At 34.0% G+C, this 19132-nt stretch overlaps 1 protein-coding gene and 1 long non-coding RNA gene across 2 annotated transcripts; one reads left to right on the top strand and one right to left on the bottom strand.

Annotated features, from left to right (window-relative positions):
- The first annotated feature begins 3319 nt into the window (after positions 1–3319).
- LOC145823532 (uncharacterized) lies at positions 3320–4339 on the top strand. The gene is made up of 3 exons (XR_014365816.1): positions 3320–3983; positions 4065–4133; positions 4207–4339. It is a non-coding gene; the product is annotated as an uncharacterized LOC145823532 (long non-coding RNA).
- Positions 4340–15741: 11402 nt separating this feature from the next.
- Positions 15742–16637, bottom strand: LOC145824368 (uncharacterized). Its single transcript, XM_082924007.1, has 2 exons — positions 16320–16637; positions 15742–16014 (listed from the first exon to the last, which is right to left on the bottom strand). Exons 1-2 carry the CDS (start codon positions 16635–16637, stop codon positions 15742–15744), a joined length of 591 nt encoding a protein of 196 aa, XP_082780133.1.
- Positions 16638–19132: the final 2495 nt, after the last annotated feature.

Raw genomic sequence — 19132 nt, 5'->3', positions numbered from 1 at the left:
CGCCACCATCTTCACCCTCACATCCACCGTACACCACAACCATCAGCACCGTCTTCACCATCTTCGTTCCATTCTTGGACGACGACGATATGAGATATGAAGGCTTCAAATCTGTTGGATTTATGGTAGATCTGAGATGTGAGGGCTCTTCCTCCGCTGCTACAACCACCGAGATGAACGATGGAGGCCAAATCTGTGTTCAATTTTTGTTGGTTCATGATCTATGTTCAAAGTTATATATATATGTAAAGCTTCAGTGATTTTTATATGTGTGTGTGTGTAATTGGGTATCTAATTGTTCGATTTCCAAACCCTAATGGAGGAAATGGAAATTCAAAGTCTGTATATGTGTGTAATTGGGTATCTGATTGTTGTTTGATTTGGTTGTACCAGCCACATTGTGCACCAAACCTATTCGATGAAAGTCCTCTCTGAAAATTCTTTACTATCTATCTAGTTTGGGAGCTTTTTAAAGATGTATGTTGTGAAAAGAGATGGGCGTCAAGAGACTCTACATTTCGACAAGATCATTGCTTGTTTCAAGAAGCTCAAGGGCGTCACCACCAGTTGCTGCAATCTCTGCATGTGATGCATTTGATCTAGTAGTCATCTAAATGATAGTAGGAAGTAAGTTATTTTAGATATTCCTTCTAGCCATACAAAATTTGAGTTTATTATGCCTTATTAGTTATTTCCTTTTATAGTGTTAGTTTTAGATTATTTTGTATAAGTTTGACTTGTTAAAATACATATTGTTTGTATTACATGCTTTTGTAATTTTAATGGCCTCCTTTGTTGCTATATTTGTTATGTGGTAGTCCATTAACTGTATCAGCAATGGTTGGTGGCCCGAAATTCAGTGGCTCGAATGGCTCGAAACTGTCAAAACGACGTCATTTTGGGCGAAAAAACAAGCCAAAACAGCATCGTTTTGGCAGTTTCAAGCCATTTGAGCCACTGATTTTGTGCCCTCAAACATTTTTCTAACTGTATACATGTCGTTATTGGTCCCCTTGTGTTCTAAAATTTTGATTTGACATTTGAGATATTTGAACCATATGTGTTTGGCTTTGAACAGTTATGGATATACTTATAAAAATTGACACTTTTTGGGTTCAAATGGTAGATAGTTACTGTGTTCTTGTTCGCTTCTATAACATTTCAGTATGCATCTTCTTTTTGTTCTTTATTGATTTTTTCTTGTGGTTTATGAGTATTGTTTAACAACATTACTACTTCAAGAGCTTACAGGGATTATTAAATTGTCGGCATATTCTAGCTTCAGTCTGTTTGAGTGCTGGAAGGTTATTGCTGGTTCTAAATCACCTGATCTTGGAAATGGTATTTATTTTACCTGCGTTCCAAAATATATATATATATATATATATTTTCTTTTGTTTTCATAATAATATGCATTTTGATGTCATATAGAGGAGTATATTGGGTTGGATGATAACAAATACATTGGGGATCTGCTAGCTGAATTTAAGGCAGCAAAGGACCGAAGTAAAGGAGAAATCTTGCACTGCAAATTGACATTTAAAAAAAGTTATTTCGGGAGTCGGATGAAGCTATAGGAGAACCAATGTTTGTACAGTTATCTTATGTTCAAGTATGTAATCATGCTTTTATTTTGCTTCTGTTTCTTAACCACTAGTAGATTTTGAGCAATGCTTTTGAAGTTTAAATCATTTTTGACTTTTGAATGTGATGATTTTGGTTGTACTGTGACAGTTACAACATGATTATATATTGGGCAATTATCCAGTTAGAAGAGATGATGTTGCACAACTGTCTGCACTACAAATTTTGGTTGAAATTGGAATTGTTGTTATCCCTGAATCATGCACGTCAGTATTGTTTTTACTTTCTTATTATTTATTGCGTTCAATCTCTTGTTGCATGCTGCTTTAGAGTTCTTTTTTGTTTCTTTACTTTCTCATAGTTTTCCCCTTATTACCTTTCTTTGTTGCTTCATGTTGAAATCATAAGACTGAATTGTTTACAGCTTGTTTATGTTTGGCATTTAGATATACTTTATGAAACTTCTGTTATATATTAAATTTTTCCAGTGACTGGACATCACTTCTAGAGCCTTTTTTTTACCAAGACAGATTGGTAAAAATCTTCAAAATCTAAAGACTAGTTCACTGATATCATTTTACTCAATTTGTCATCAGTACTTCAGAATTTTAAATTTTTCGGTCAAATTTCTCTCTTGTTGGAAGCAAACAGGTTTAGAACTTAAATATGAATTCATTGAAATAGATCATTAACCCCAGAGAGGTTAAAATGTGTCTATACGGTTTCTTCATTTAAGAATTTTCACATCATCCTACGTGAATTTGCTTCAAAACATCTCATCTTTGCCGCCTTTCTGAATTTCCTGCGTGGTAGGATGATAGATTTGACCAAAAAAGCTGCATGAAAACACTTTGAGGTTAACATACCTAATGGTTCCTAATGGTTCCTGATACAGTTGACCCAAATTCTCATCCTTAGCTACATGTGTTCCTGACGCAGGTTTGATCAACTTGTGATGTTTTTTTGCTAAGCATTTCATTTATGACTATATGATAATTATTCAACTTTTCATTGATTCAAATAGTTTATTGGTGTAATTTTTATTGTTTTGGCATGGTATTGTCTGTTACTATTTCTGACCCATTTGGATGTGTCCATGAAAAGGATTTTGTTTGATCTATTTCAGATTCTTGCATTTACAAATTTTTTTTTCCTAGTGTTTCTATTCATGATTAGTGTTTGATATTTGCTGTTTCTCTATTCTATGGTCAAGTATGATGAGGTTTTGATTTTGGAAAAAACTTTTTTGACTTGAGCACAATTGGAGAAGTATATATATATATATATATCCATGGAGAACAAGAAAGAGTTGGAAAAAAAATGAAAACTAAACTTGTTCTCATCTTAAGTGTTAACAAAGGTTTAAAAGGTTAGACTTAATGACATTGGCAATCAAAGTTCCGAATATCACTTATTTTGGGTAAACAAAGGTATGACTTCACATTTAGGAGTGTAGTGGAAGGAATGCAGCCTCTATGCCAGCAAAACCTAAGAGCTGGTACCTTCAACTTTGCCTTTCTGTCACTTGCTTGTCTAGCTTTGCTCTCCATGGAAACTATAACAAGTTATCCAACCTGATTGATTTGTTTGTCCTAAATTGTGTTTTTTAGCATAGAATAGATGAATCCTCATTAGCTATAGAGCTAGCGTCTTCATTGACTGCTTCTATTTATGGTCTGTTTCTGGACTGGCTACTCCATCAAGACTCAAATTACTCTGGTTCAAGACCAAGTCATTGAAATAATGTATTAATGAGTAGCAAATTAAAGCTTGCATCCTAAAAAAGCTGCATGAAAACACTTTGAGGTTAACATACCTAATGGTTCACATCTTGCCTAGAGTAAGGTGCAGCCGAGGTACCTTTCCTTATTTGAGAAATTAATAGATTTGACCAAAATATGGGTTGTCATAATATCATTAACATTTGAAGACAATCTGAACAGTTATTGTAACAATAAGGCGTGCTGAGTGAGTTGAATTGAGCTCGGTTTCTATTACCACTTTGTTGCTGCTGCCACCCCGCTCTTCCTGTATTAGTGATAGTAGTAATATCACACATTTAACTTAATGATTTATTTAATGAATTTTAATGCATTTGGAGTTTTAAATAAGCCATTCCAATTTGAAACAGCGGCATACTTCTATACTCATGTGCTTGCAGAAGTGTTTTTGCATGTGGATTAGTGTCTAGGAGTTGCAAGCCTATCACATGATAACAGCAATTGGCTTCTTATCTAAATTTTTATTAGTAGACTTGCTTCTTGTTTTTCACACAGATGCTATAATCAAGCATTTGGAAGCAACTTGCAGATGCAAAGAAGCACCACGATCTGATGCTAGAAAGTAAACAATTAGAATTGTCAAGGCATTTGAAAGAATTATCTCAGAAAAATGACCAGGTGCCACCCTTCACTGTGTACTTTATATTTGTAAACAATGAGCGAGCTTCTTTTGATTGACTCTGGTGGAGTTTCCATCAGGCCATTAATGATATCCGCAAGAGGTTTGAAGTTGGGAAGCTGGAGGGTGTCAATATTGAGAAAGAAAAGGTATGGTCATAATCCTGGTTAGTTGCAATTTCTTTTGGTTGTGAATCATGTTGCTTGCATGCTTCACCTTCAGGCTGATAAAGCTGTTCAAGAAATGAAAAGCAAATGTGACCAAAAGCTTGCAGAATGCAAGGGAGAATCACGATAGTATTTGATGCACATACAAGAGGAACATGCTGCTTTGGTATGTATTCAAATTTCCAAAGGCAAAGCATCTAACATGAGGTTGTCAATCATTATTTTTCATTCTATTGCTTTACCTTTTGATAGATTTCATATAATTTTATATATCATGCAAGCTAAAATTAAATGGTTGATCTTTATTTTTCATTATACTGGTTTTACTTTTGATGGGTTTCTAATCATAGTATATCAGAAATCAAGTCTTGCAGATTCTTAGTAAACTTCTTGTTGCAATGCTTTCAAAGCCATTCTTGCAGGTGCATAGTATTTCTTGTGCATTCTTTAATTGCTTCAAACCTGTATATAAAGATATGGCTAAAACCTTATTTTATTTCTTATGCATACCTGAGTGAAGTAATGATTTTGTAAATCAGGAAGCTCATGAGCTTAGCTTTTGGCCTTTACATACTGTCAACTAAGTTACAGTATATGTGAGACAATATATAGAGTAATAAATTCTATTGTACATTGGCCTATTTAATGATGATGAAGAAGGAAAATTTTGATATCATGTGTTCTTGAAAAATTGTTTGTTTGGTTTAATTTTTTGGGTAAGAAAGTAATTTAGTAAATCATATTCCTATTGCTCTGGACTCCTTGACAGTTCATCTCAAGAATAGGAAAAACCAGTGGTCTAGGGAAGAAAATTATGATAAAAGGACAAATATAGGTATTGAGATTATCGTCAATTCATATATATATATATATATATATATATGGGTGGGTAATGTACTGATTTAAAATTTCATTTTGACAGTTATTTGAATTTTTCTTATTACAGGAAAAGCAGGTCATGGACTCTTCAAATTAAATCAAATACCCGTGTCGGACACCCGACACTCGGACAAGGGTATGGGATATGTGTCGGATACTTTTCAACGGATACTTCTTATATAATTGTATATAACACTATTATTATATGTATATATTGTTATATAATTGCTATAAATGTCATTTTGACACTATAAGTTAAATATAATACCATTTATCTCACATATTAGATTAAAAATATAAAAATATGACATTTTTTTGCCGAGTCCGCGTATCCTTAAATTTATGATTTGATGAGTCCGACCTCTAGATACATACCCGCACCCGACACCCGTACCCGAGTCCATGTAACATATAGCAGCTTGCCAAGCATTTCTTTGTAGATTACTTGGGTAAGCTGTACTTATTCTGTAATAAAGCAATTACGGTAATCTGGCATGGGTAGTATGGTTTTAACCTTAGCAACCTTTGCTACTGCCATGACCAATCTTGTTCCATCCATCACCTTCATTTTGGTCCTCTCTTTAGGTGCATTTTATATTTCTCACTTTATTTTCTGTTATTCTTTTAAGGGTTGTTATATATAACTAAATGAATTTTTATTATCCCCATAAATGAAGATTATCACTAAGTGTAGGATTATCATCTCTTTTGGTTTATTTGAGCACTTAATTACTTTTAGTTGATGTAATGGTTGGTTAATTTTATTTTTTTATTTTTATTTTGCACCTGCAATGTATTGGTTACATGAGTGCTTTCTTGGTATTATTTGAAACTGATTTTACCCCAAACACTTTGTAACCAATTGATTTTACTTTCCACTGTAGCCATTCTTGCAGGTGCATAGTATTTCTTTTGCATAGTTTTTTTTGACAGAGAGCGGCCTAAGTTCCAATTAAAGGAAGAATAAGAAACCTTGGAAATGGTCCTATAGGGGAGGCATCTGGTACCATGAAGGTGCTAAGAGACCCAAAAGGTGAAGGAACTGTCTGAGCCAGGTGGATTGAATCTGTCAGGTGCTTGTTCTAGGGCACAAGTCGAGTGTTAATGCAATTGAATCAGCTCATGATGGTGTACTAACAAGAAGATATTTGGATAAATTTTGTATGGTTTAGAACTTAATGATAGTTTTTTTTTGGATGATTTAGAACATTTTGGATGGTGTTGAACTCGATAGTTTTTAATGTTTAGAAAGATAATTTTTAGATGATTTGGAATGCACAGATAATTTTTGGATACTTAGAACTTATGGATAGTTTGTTTTGGATGTTCGAAACAATATTTTGATGGTCGATTGATATATATATATATATATATATATATATGTTTATAAAGCATGTTTGTAATGTTTTCTTATATTGTACAGGTGAAATAAAACTTGTTGATTTTTTTTTATTTTTTTATTTTTTTTTTTAACTAAACATATTTTACGGCATGCAAGAAATACTGTGAAACTTGGGTTATCTACGGCAGACAAAATAGGTCATTGTATATATTTTTTACGGCGTACTACAACATGTCATTATTTGTTTCACCAATTAATAGCGTGCAAAAGTTATCGTAGAAAAAGTAATAACGACATACAAAATTTGCCGTTACATAGTTTTTAATGGCGTACTACAGCATGTCGTAGAAAAAGTAACGACATACAAAATTTGCCGTTAAACAATTTTTAACGGCGTACGAAGCATGTCGTTGAAAGTGAATGACTTTTCATGATTGGTCATAATATGACGCGCGCTGCACGTCGTAGAAGGGTTTTTACGACATGTATTGTGCGTCGTAAAAATCTTTTTTTGTTGTAGTGGGAATGATCCTCCTGTGAATTTTTTTGAGCGAAACTCGCTTGTTGACGTAAAGAAGAGCAACTTGGGGATTGAATTTTTTTTTTTTTTTTTTTTTGAGAAAGGGGTTTGAAAGTGGTCAATGTCATTTTGTTGTTCCCCAAGAGATATGGAGGTTGTGTTGCTCATCTCTTATTGACTTTTCTGGGCTTTTAGAGATGGGTCCATATAATGAGCCAGTTTTGATGTAATGCTAGGTTTTGGCATTGGTTGTACTTTGTAGTTCTTAGAGGATCACTCTAGAGAGTTACTCTAGAGGATCCGGACGCGTTATTAGTGGTCTTTTTAGAGTTTCAAAATTAATGATCTCTATCATTGTTATAAATAACCCCTTATTACCCAACAACCCTAAAGAAACCTAAAGCTAGAACAACCTAAAGCCATAGCAGCCCTAGCGTAGTGATTATATTCTATCAGCGGCAGCAGCTTTGTGGGCGAGAGAGAGTTCAGCGGCAGCAGCTTTGCGAGCAAAACATTTATTTTTTAATATAGTGATTATATTTTAAAATCATTAAGAGTGATTGTATTTATTAAGTTTTGGATATTAGTTTTGTGAATAAATTATTTATTTTTTAACATAGTAATTATATTTTTAAATTGATTAAGAATGATTGTATTTATTAGATTCACATAAAATATTAATTATTAATGATGATTGGATATTGATAGTTATGATTAGATTATTTTTTGTAATTAAATTTTTTAACTTACTGTATTTTCATTAAAAAAAATGGTTGTGCTTAATTTATGATTGGGTTTTTAACTCACTATGCTTTTTGATAAAAAATAATAATAATAATAATAACTCATTGGTTTTTTTATGAGGAAAAATGTGATTCTATTTTTTTAGACTCCATTTTGATCACACGGTGATTTTATTTTTTTAAATGATTATATTTTTTTACATTCCATTTAATATGTGTTTTTGGATAAATATGTTTTTTTAATACAATCACATGGTGTATTCATGTTTTTTTATTTAAGAGGAAAAATGTGATTGTGTTTTTTTACACTCCATTTTGATCACACGGTGATTTTATTTTTTTAAATGATTATTTTTTTTACATTCCATTTAATATGTGTTTTTGGAATATATATATATATATATATATATATATATTGTATTCATGTATTTTTAATACAATCACACGGTGATTGTATTTTTAGTCTATGTTTTTTGAAAAAAAAAGAAGTTGTATTCATGTTTTTTTTAATACAATCACACGGTGATTGTATTTTTAGTCTATGTTGTTTGAAAAAAAAAATAGATTGTTTTTATTAGATTCACATAAAGTAGTCACTATATTTTTCATTAAAAAAAAGTTGCGCTTTTTAACTATCAATTAACTTAATTTATATATATATTTTTTAAAAAAATAATTTTATTTTTTCTAATTTGTATATTCTTTAGGCCACAGCAGCCCTAAAGAATGATCGGATATTAGCTAAAGCCTTCCTATCAGTTAGGGCTGAGCTAGGAATCCGTGAAATCCGTAATCCGATCCAGTCCAGTCCAATCCAATAAGTTTGGATTGGTTTTTGGAATCCATGGTTCGGTTCCGGATTGAAAAATTAAAAATCCGTAGTTCACAGATTGGTTCCGGATTGAACCCCACAGTTCGGGATTGGAACCGATCCGGACTGTATACAAATAGTCTATATTTTTATTATACACCCTCCTACATAGTATCTTCTCTTATTTCATAGAAAACTTAAATCCAAACCTAAACTTGCATAGTATCTTCTTTTATTACTTTTGTTTGCTAGTTTTTAGTGTTAATTTGTAATGGTCTAAATACTTATGATGGAACTAGTTTTCTTATAGTTGTTTAAATTCTAAAACAGTTTGTCGCTATTACGAAAAGACATGTTGCTATTGTGAAACTAATATGGTGCTATATTTATATTTTTATGAAATTAAAGTGTTGTATATATATTTTTTGTTATTTAATTATGTAAATCCGTGGTCCTAAACCGATCTAATCGGTGTTTAAATGGATTGGTTCGGATTGGTTCCATGATTTAAACGGATTGGATTGGTTCCAATTTTTCAAGATCCGTAGATAACGGATTGGTCCTGGTTTTACTCAAACCCGGTCCAATCCGGACCATGCTCACCCCTACTATCAACAGCAGCAGTTTTGTGGGAGAGGGAGAGAAAGAGAGTTCAGCTACAACAGCTTTGTGAGTAAAATATTTATTTTTTAATATGGTCATTATATTTTTAAATTGATTAAAAATAATTATATTTATTAAGTTTATATAAAATATTAATTATTGATGATGATTAAATATTAGCTTTGTGAGTAAATCATTTATTTTTTAACATAGTGATTATATTTTAAAATTGATTAAGAGTGATTGTATTCCTTAGGTTTTGGATATTAGCTTTGTGAGTAAATCATTTATTTTTAACATAGTGATTATATTTTAAAATTGATTAAGAATGATTGTATTCATTAGGTTCACATAAAATATTAATTATTGATGATGATTAGATATTAATGGTAATGATTAGATTATTTTTTGTAATTGAGTTTTTTACCTCACTGTATTTTTATTTATTTTTAAATAATTGTGCTTAATTTCTGATTGGGTTTGTAATTCACTATGCTTTTTGATAAAATAATAATAATAATAATAATAATAATAATAATAATAATAATAATAATTGTGTTTTTTAATTATCAAGTGACTTCACTGGTTTTTTTTATGAGGAAAAATGTGATTATGTTTTTTTATACTCTATTTTGATCACAAGGTGATTTTATTTTTTTAAATGATTATGTTTTTTTTTACATTCTATTTAATGCGTTTTTGGAAAAAAAATATATTGTATTCATGTTTTTTTAATACAATCACATGGTGATTGTATTTTTAGTCTATGTTGTTTGGAAAAAAAAAATAGATTGTATTAATTAGATTCACATAAAGTAATCACTGTATTTTTTATATAAAAAAAAAAAGGTTGTGCTTTTTAACTATCAATTAACTTAATTTGTATATTTTTTTTACAAAAAAAAATAATTTTATTTTTTAATTACCAATTGACTTCATTGTTTTTCAATACTGTGATTGTATTTTTACACTTTGTTTGATTGATGATGATTGGATTATATTTTGTGATTGTGATTGAACTTAATTTATTTTTCAATACGGTGATTGTAACGAGGTAATTTTCTTTATGTAAATAATTGTTATGTACAATAATAATTCAAACTTAACAAGTGTTTTAAGTTTTTTATTAAATACAATATTTTCTTTTAACAAGTTTTTCTTATATTTTTTTTTAGATACAATGTTAACATTTTGGTCAAAGACAATACTAGTTCAATAAATCTCATTGTTCAAGATAAACAGGCAAAGTTTATCTTGCGATGTCAACCATCATATTTGAAGAATATGAGATCAAATGTGCAAAACTATATAATTTATTATAAATAACTTATTCCTACATTTTCAAACACATTGTTATAATTCCAAAATTTTATAGGATAATAGAGTTAGAATGATTAACGATTATACTGTGTCATGTCAATATCGTGCCTATGCATTTATACCTATACCAACAATGCAAAGTCAACTAAATTGTGCACCGTGCGTAACCTTTGTTTTAAATATAGATTGGTATGAAGAATGTGTATATCTTTTAGAAGGTATATATATATATATATATATATATATATGTAAGTATAACATTTTATAAATACATAATATATGTGTAGTTCATGAATTATAGTACTAACTATCATGTTGATAATGCAGGAATGCTGATAAAAACCCACAACAATTTAGATTTTAGTTTACTTTGTTTTATTTATTCAGTGAATTTCGAACAAATGTAATAAATTCTTATTTTTATTACTTTAATTATATAATGTCAACATTTTCTTTTAAAATTACGTATATTTTATGCTAACAATTTAAAAATATGTTTGACATAATCATAAATAAGTTTTTTAAATTCCATCCTAGCATTGATAATATACTAGTATATATATATATAAAACAAAGAAAATATGGAATAGATTACCTTTATTCACATAATTAAATAATATATATGTTATATAAGAAAAAAGAGGTTTCTAATGAGGAGGCCTACGAGGATTTCAAAGTTCCATCCTAAAATTGTTGAATTTTTAGTTTACTAAGTAGATTACAAAAAAGCCTATTAACCAATCTATTTAATTAATTATTTAAAAGGTAATTATCCCTTGATTTATGGATTTCAAAATGCATGATTTATGGCTTTTAAATTAGAAATATTCACATTGGCGCTGTTTGGGAAGAGGTGGTTTAGGCTAATATAGCCTCCAAAGCAAAAATAGCCTAAAAGCCACCAGATCAAAAGGTTTTCAACAAAAAAAAAAATTAGGCCGGCAGTGGCTGTCATTGTGACAGTGGTAGGCTGTCACAGTGACAGGTAGTAGAATTACATTTTTGCCCCTATTGATTTACTTTGAAAAATGTGAGAATAGGGATAAAATTGTCATTTTAATTACAAACATCATTTCAACACATTTTTCAATACACCAACTCAAATAAAAATCTATCCCATCTTCCCAAACACAAAAACTAAAATAGCCTATTAAAATAGTCAAAAAGTCAAAAAATTTCTAAAATAGTCACTTCCCAAACGAGGCCATTATATCTTCTCTCCAATCTATGCTTTCTAATCTAATATATTATAATCTATTATTTATGTATATATTGATTTATGTCAATTTTAATAATTTATTTGACATCTTTGTTAGGGATACACACTACATATTATAGTTTACATATTATACATCAATATTAATAATCAGACCATGCAAAGTCTCAATAATTATGTCAAAACTGAACTCAATTAATAAATCATCCTAAAAATTTAGTACATAATTTATATCTATATCTATCTATCTATACTCATATCTATATATTATAATGGCATAAGACTATAAACTTTAAAGTTAATCTAAACTTCCTAATTTTTTATTTTTTTTTTAAATCTTGAAAGTTAAGAAATATACGGGTTTGGGGTAGTTGTTGTGCAGGGGGCACAGCAACCACTGCTGTGTAGCAAAATGGGCCCATTTCGGGCCTATGTTGATAATCCGAATTGTTCACATTTGAGAATTCATTAAGTAGAACATGTCTGCAAAAAATCAAATTAATCGAATATCGTTTACACATTCATCCACTTTCATTTGTATTCATTTTTATACTTTAAATCACAATTATTATTATACAAATGTGAGTGGATGAATGGGCAAACAATATCCGATTAACTTGATTTTTTACAGACATGTTCTACTTAATGTATTCTAAAATGTGAATGGTTTGGATTATCGAAATGAGTCCCGAAATTGACTCATTTTGCTGCACAGCAGTGGTTGTTGTGCCCCCGCACAGCAGCCACCCTAACCCTAAACACCTAAGATAAAAATATTAGCACATCTAACCATATCTATAATTTTGGAATTTAAAAATCTTTATATAAAAAGTCAAAAAAAAAATAGCCATATATAACTTGTAATGCCCCAAAAAAAAAAAAATTTACATAATGATAACCTAATCACCACTATCCCATATAATAAACCGGAAATGAATCCCCAATATATATGCAGTACACGTTCATGAGGTTTGTACAAAATAGTTCCACATGCAAATATACATTCAACGATTCCTAGTACATGAATTTATAGTATGTAGAACTTTTAATCAAAAATAAGCAAATGCCCTCAAGGGCTACAAATTCCAGGGCTTAAGCCTAGTTACACAAAAAAAATTGCTCGAAACCATACAAGTATAGCTCTTGGCTAGCAAAATATACACAAAACAAAGCAAGAGCATTGTGCTCTCAACATATACATCCACGGCCTAGTTTAGCGGATTGACTATGTCTTTTTCCGCACCAAGATCCCATAGGGTGAGCATAAAGCCCAGTAGTAAATTCTTAACAAAGTATATACATTTTATACAATTCTCATGAAATGAAATGCACATGCCATGCTATGTCTTTGAAAGATATTCGCATCTTTATTCCCTTAAAGAAAAATCTTCATACACAAAGATATTAAAAGTTTAACAATTTCATAGTTTTACATCAAATCCAAGCGGCGGTAAATATGACTCAGGTAATCTCTAAGTGAGTGTCTGCAAGTAAGCATAACTAGCACTACCAATCCCCCACTTTACCAGTAGCTAACCGGAAGGCACGTGGTACCTACTCCGCACGAGTTTTCGGTCTTTCACCCTAGACACTCAAGTCAACTTTAACAATTTCATCTACACCCTCTATCCGAACTTACCAACGTATTTACCTCAAAATAAATCAATGAAGATCTCATTTCACAAACATTTCCCTTTTCAAATGCAAACTTTCATTTTCTATATACAAAAACTTGGAATAACAAAATGGATTGAAATGCCAATGCAACAATTATCCATGTAATGCAACAATTATCCATGGAATGCAACATTCTTACATTTACAATACTTCCACACAATTGTTCCATTCGTGATCACAATTTCCATTTCCCTTTCCAATGAAATTCACAAGATCACCATATATCCATATAAACCCATTAAGAGCAATAAAATTACCACATTCAAGTATTCTCAACAAATTAATCATTTCATGGTTATGTCACATTTTTTTCTTTCAACAACAATTCTTAATCAACAAACCCTCTTACACTAAGAAATTCTTCATTTCAACATTCATCAATATCATAACATCACCATATTTCTCAAAAGAAAATCTCAAATTTTCTAGGGTTTCCATAAATGAGGTTTCCTTCTCATAAAAATTTTATTATCTCAAGAAAACATTCTCCAATAACAACATAACTCAAAATCTCATGATTTCATATGAAACATTTTGGAAACCCACATTTTTTTTATAAAAAAAAAAAAAAAAAAAAAATCATATTCAATTTATGAGTTGAAAATAAAGTTTCCATACTTCCCAAAATTTGTTCTAAATCAATATAGTCTTTCAAAAATATATATATAACTCTAAGAAAATCCCTATCTCAAATTTAAAGAAGAAATGAAATGAAACCCCCAAAATCAACGGTGTGGGAACTTGATCTCCACCGCACACTACGAAGCCCTCGAGAAGTTATTCAACTTTGATCAAAGGACTAGGGTCAAAATGTTAATGGTTTTGGAGAAATCAAGGATTTAAACTAGTTTAGGGGAAGATACGTAAAGAGAATGAGGAGAAATGAGTTTGTAGCGAGAGAGAGAGAGAGAGAGAGAGAAAGATATACAAAAAGTGGTATACACACAGCCCAAGATGGAAAGAACAAGCAAATTTTCGAATTTAGCGAAGTCCCGCATGTGCGACACCCATCCCCGCACGTGTGGCGCCTCCCCCACACCTGCATATTTTGCAATAGCCAAACCTAAAAATCCCTCCCTCATCGCACGTGCGGCCCCTCTCCCGCACGTGCAGCTCTCAACCCCTGCACGTGCGGCCCCTCTCCTGCACGTGCAGCTCTCAACCCCTACACGTGCGGTCCTACTTCCAGACATAAAATTCAGCAATTCAACTCTAGACACCTTGGATCCAACCTCGCACCTCCCGAAGCGAGTGAAACTCAAAATAGAAGTAAATAAGAACGAGAATTTTGAAAGTAAGTTTTTAAAAACAACGAACCCAACGATTAACAAAACTTCGCATTAAAACCCTACACTATAACAGAGTAAATCCGATCATAACTCAAAGGGAATGAGACAAAAAGCATACCTGGTCATCACAACCTTCCCACCATAGGAAATTTCATCCCCGAAATTTAGACAACTTCCCAAACAAAATAAGGACAACAAGTGATCAAAACCATGCTAAATACTGTTTCAAATCACAATATTTATTCTCAACCAAAATTCACCATTTTCATCATGGTTTCCAAGTGTCTTATTCATAATGCTAACAACAATGGTTCATAAGCATGAAACTTTTCAACAAAGTAATAGCAATTCATAGCAATCTCATACCTTAAAATAATAATACACGTAACAACACATGATTAACAACTTTGATACATTTCCCTCAATCACTAGGGAATATTTCAAATTAAACAATTAAGCATTTTCAAACAAATCTAGATACTTGGAGCATACTTCCGCCTCCCGTTCCCAAGTCGCTTCTTCAATCCCATGGTGTCTCCATAACACCTTGACCAATGGTATAGTTTTGCCCCGTGGGACTTGCTCCCAGGTATCTAATATTGGAACCGGTCATTCTTCGTAAAAGACATCCTTGTCTACCTCTAAATCAACCCAATCAAGCACGTGGGAAGGGTCGGGTTCATTCTTTCTAAGCATAGATACATGGAACACAATGTGAACCCCTAAAAGATATGGTGGTAAGGCTAACTGGTATGCCACTTCGCCAATTCACTCCAATATCTTGAAAGGCCCAATGAACCTTGGAGACAATTTACCACTCTTACCAAACCTTATCAAACCCTGCTTGGGTGAGATCTTAAGGAACACGTGATCTCCAACCTCGAAAACTAAGGGTCGTCTTCTCTTATCGGCATAACTCTTCTGTCGGCTTTGAGCCGTAGCCAACCTCTTTCGAATGAAAGCAATTTTCTCGGTTGTCTCTCTAACAATTTCTAGACCCAACAACGGTGTATCACCCACCTCGGCCCAATAAACCGGTGATCTACACAGTCAGCCATACAAGACCTCAAACGATGTCATCCCAATGCTAGCTTGATAGCTATTGTTATAAGAAAATTCAATCAATGGCAATGTCTCTCCCAAGACCCTTTGAAGTCAAAGATGCAAGCTCTAAGCATGTCCTCCAAAATCTAGATGGTACGCTCCGATTGCCCATCAGTTTGAGGGTGGTAAGTGGTGCTGAAGGTCAACTTAGTTCCCAACGCCTCTTGAATGCTTTGCCATAACCGAGCGGTAAAACAAGGATCTCTATCTGATACAGTGGTCATAAGAACCCCGTGAAGTCGAACTATCTCTCTAATATACGACTCTGCCAAATGCTCAACTGAATCGTTAGTGCGCATTGGAATGAAATGCGCAGGCTTAGTCAACCTATCGAAAATCACCCAAACAGCATCATTACCCTGTTGTGTTCGAGGAAGCCCAACTACAAAATCCATGGTAACATGCTCTTATTTCCACTCGGCTATTAGTGAGGGTTGTAGCAAACCCGCTGGCCTCTGATGTTCGGCCTTCACTTGTTGACAAGTAAGGCACTTTGATACAAATAAGGCGATATCCCGTTCATACCTCTCCACCAAAACTAACGACTAAGATCATGATACATTTTGGTGCCTCCCGGATGTACCGCAAGGCGTGAGTGATGGAACTCTCGAAGCACATCCTCTTTACAAAACTCAAGTACAAACAAACGGTCTAGATAACGTACACTCCAATCCAAGTGAATATTCAAACCCTTCTCTTCCTTTCCATTGGAGATTCTCTCACGGATCGACTCTACCTCACGGTCACCTTGTTGTGCCTCTAAGACCGTACTAATCAAGGTAGGTTGAACAACCAAAGTAATTAAGGTAGCACCCCTGCTAGACTCACCCAAATGCAAGTCAAACTCACCGATATAGCCTAACATTTCCCACTCCCAAATGGCTACGCTTGCCAAACTACTCACCGATTTTTGACTCAAAGCATAGGCCACCACATTGGCCTTCTCCGGATAATAGTGTAACTCGAAGTCATAATCCTCCATAAATTTCATCCACCTCCGTTGGCATAAATTTAAGTCTTTTTGAGAAAACAAATACTTTAGACTCTTATGATCGATGAAAACCTCAAACTTTTCACAATACAAGTAGTGTCTCTAAATTTTCAGGGCAAAAATTACCGCCGCTAATTCTAAATCATGGGTGGGAGTAGTTTTTCTCATGAGTTTTTAATTGTCGAGAACCATGAGTAGTTGTTCCCAATCCTGCACAGCATCTATCTTCGAAGAGTCTACAGTTACTCCTTCGCTCGACACTACATGTCCCAAAAATTTCACCTCGGTCAACCAGAACTCATATTTTCGAAACTTGGCATATAATTGGTGCTCTCTCAACAAATCAAGCACTAACCACAAGTGGCTCTCGCGTTCCCCCTCGGAGATAGAATAAATCAAGATGTCGTCCACAAAAACGACCACGAAGGGGTCTAAGAATTCTCGAAAAAATTGGCTCATCAAATCCATAAAGGAAGCGGGTGCATTGGTCAAACTAAAAGACATTATAAGGAATTCATAGTGACCATAACACGTGCGAAAGGTCGTTTTCTGGATGTCTTCCTCCCAGACTCTCAACTGATGGTACCCTGACCCTAAGTCTATCTTTGAAAAGCAGCAAGACCCTTTAAGTTGGTCAAACAAATCATCTATTTTGGGTAGAGGATACTTGTTCTTAACGGTAACCCGGCTTAACTTGCAGTAATCAATACGTAACCACAATAACCCATCCTTCTTCTTCGCAAAAAGTGTCGGTGCTCCCTAAGGCGATGTACTAGGGTGAATGAAGCCCTTATCTAAAAGCTCTTGGAGTTGAATCTTCAACTCATGCAATTCAACAAGTGCAAATCTATATGGCACCATGGAAATTGGTGCCGTGCCAGGCACTAAGTCAATAGAAAACTCGATCTCTCGATGGCGTGGCAAACTAGTAAGATCTTCGGAAAAGACATCCGGGTATTCACAAACTACCCTTGGCAATTCAACACGAGCCCCGTCACCCTCACTATCCAAGAGAGTTACAAGAAGGAAACTAAGCTTGCTCCTACTACGAGAGTCAAAAACTGGTGATGAGACCCTATCAACCCGACCCCCTAGAAAATAAAAATAGTTACCGCTCAAGGTGCACACTGTAACTCTCTGACGATAACAATCAATCATAGCTCGATACGAAGATAACCAATCCATGCCTAAGATGACATCAAAACCCAATATGTCTAACAACAAAAAGACGAACGAGAGTCGATGCCCGGCGACCTCTATCTCGTAACTGCAATATCCTCGGTCTAAGTCAACTATATCCCCGACTGGTGACTCTACCCTGAGCGGAGACGTTAACCGTGCCACCTCTAAACCCAATGCATAAGCAAATGTAGTAGATATAAATGAATGAGACGCAAAAGTATCTATCAATACATTAGCCAAAGAATTACACACAACAAAAATACCTCTCACAACTGAGGATCCTGGTAACTGCTCTGGTGCGGTAACTACATACACACGCCCTTGTGGCCTCTGTTCAACCTGTTCGTCTCTCGGAGCATAGGCTTGCTGCACTGACTGAGCTGAAGCAACTACCTAATTAACTCGTAAAGCCTGAACTGAATGAGCCTACTACTGGCTCTGCGCCTACCTCGACCCTAATGCGTCTCCCAACTGCGTGAGAGCTCTCCTCATCTGCCCCAACTAACCACACTGAAAACAAGTAAGTCATTGCCCTCTATTCTAAGACTAACTCTAAAATTGGTTAGATGGTGGTGGTGGTAACGTCTGTTGCCCTCCTCCCTTCTATGGGTAGGAAAAGGCCTTGTAACCCGGTTGGCCACACTTGAAACATGAGAAATTGCCCGGTGCACTCTTCCCCAAGCCCGCACTAGGTAAGAAAAAGGTAGATCTAAACTGTTGTGACTGAGATTGGGATGAAAAGGTTCCCATGTTCTTCTTATTGTGTCTAAAATCTCCCTGTGACTCTTGGCCCCTAGACTTTGAACTTCGAATTCTTTCCTCCTCAGCTTGTACCGTAATCTCCACATGTGCCGCCGCCTCCACAAGGCAGTCATAGTTCCGGATCATGTTTCTGGAAACCTTGAACAAAATCTTGGTTCTCAACCACTTTTCAAAATCTATGCAACGGCGTTCCTCCATTGCCACCAACTCCGGTGCAAACCGAGACAAATTAGTAAAGGCCGCCTCGAACTCGACTACGAATAGGTTAAGTTGTTTGAGGTCCTAAAACTCTTGCCTCAGTCTCTCCCTAGCAGTGGGAGGTAGATACTTATCTTGAAAAGCAACCACAAAGGCTTTCCATGTTAGTTCCAATCTACCCTTGGCGTACTTCCACCATTGGCCCGCATCTCCCTTAAGGCAGTAACTCGCTAGAGTCACCCTTAGCTCGCTATCTTCAATGTGAAGCATCTCAAATGTCTTCACCATTTGCTCGAGCCACTCGTCCGCTTTCTTGGGCTCAAGGCCACCATGGAACTCATCCG

This window comes from Camellia sinensis, chromosome 4, assembly GCF_055761805.1.
Source record: "Camellia sinensis isolate YWXY chromosome 4, ASM5576180v1, whole genome shotgun sequence".
Lineage (NCBI taxonomy): Eukaryota > Viridiplantae > Streptophyta > Magnoliopsida > Ericales > Theaceae > Camellia > Camellia sinensis.
Note: the sequence above shows the minus strand (reverse complement) of the source record. Positions and strands in the feature narration are given on the sequence as shown.

Coding starts and splice junctions, on each gene's coding strand:
- LOC145824368 (XM_082924007.1), bottom strand. CDS start 16,637: ATGGAGGATTATGACTTCGAGTTACACTATTATCCGGAGAAGGCCAAT. Junction 16,015..16,319: donor ATATTCACTTGGATTGGAGT/GTACGTTATCTA, acceptor CGAACACAACAG/GGTAATGATGCTGTTTGGGT.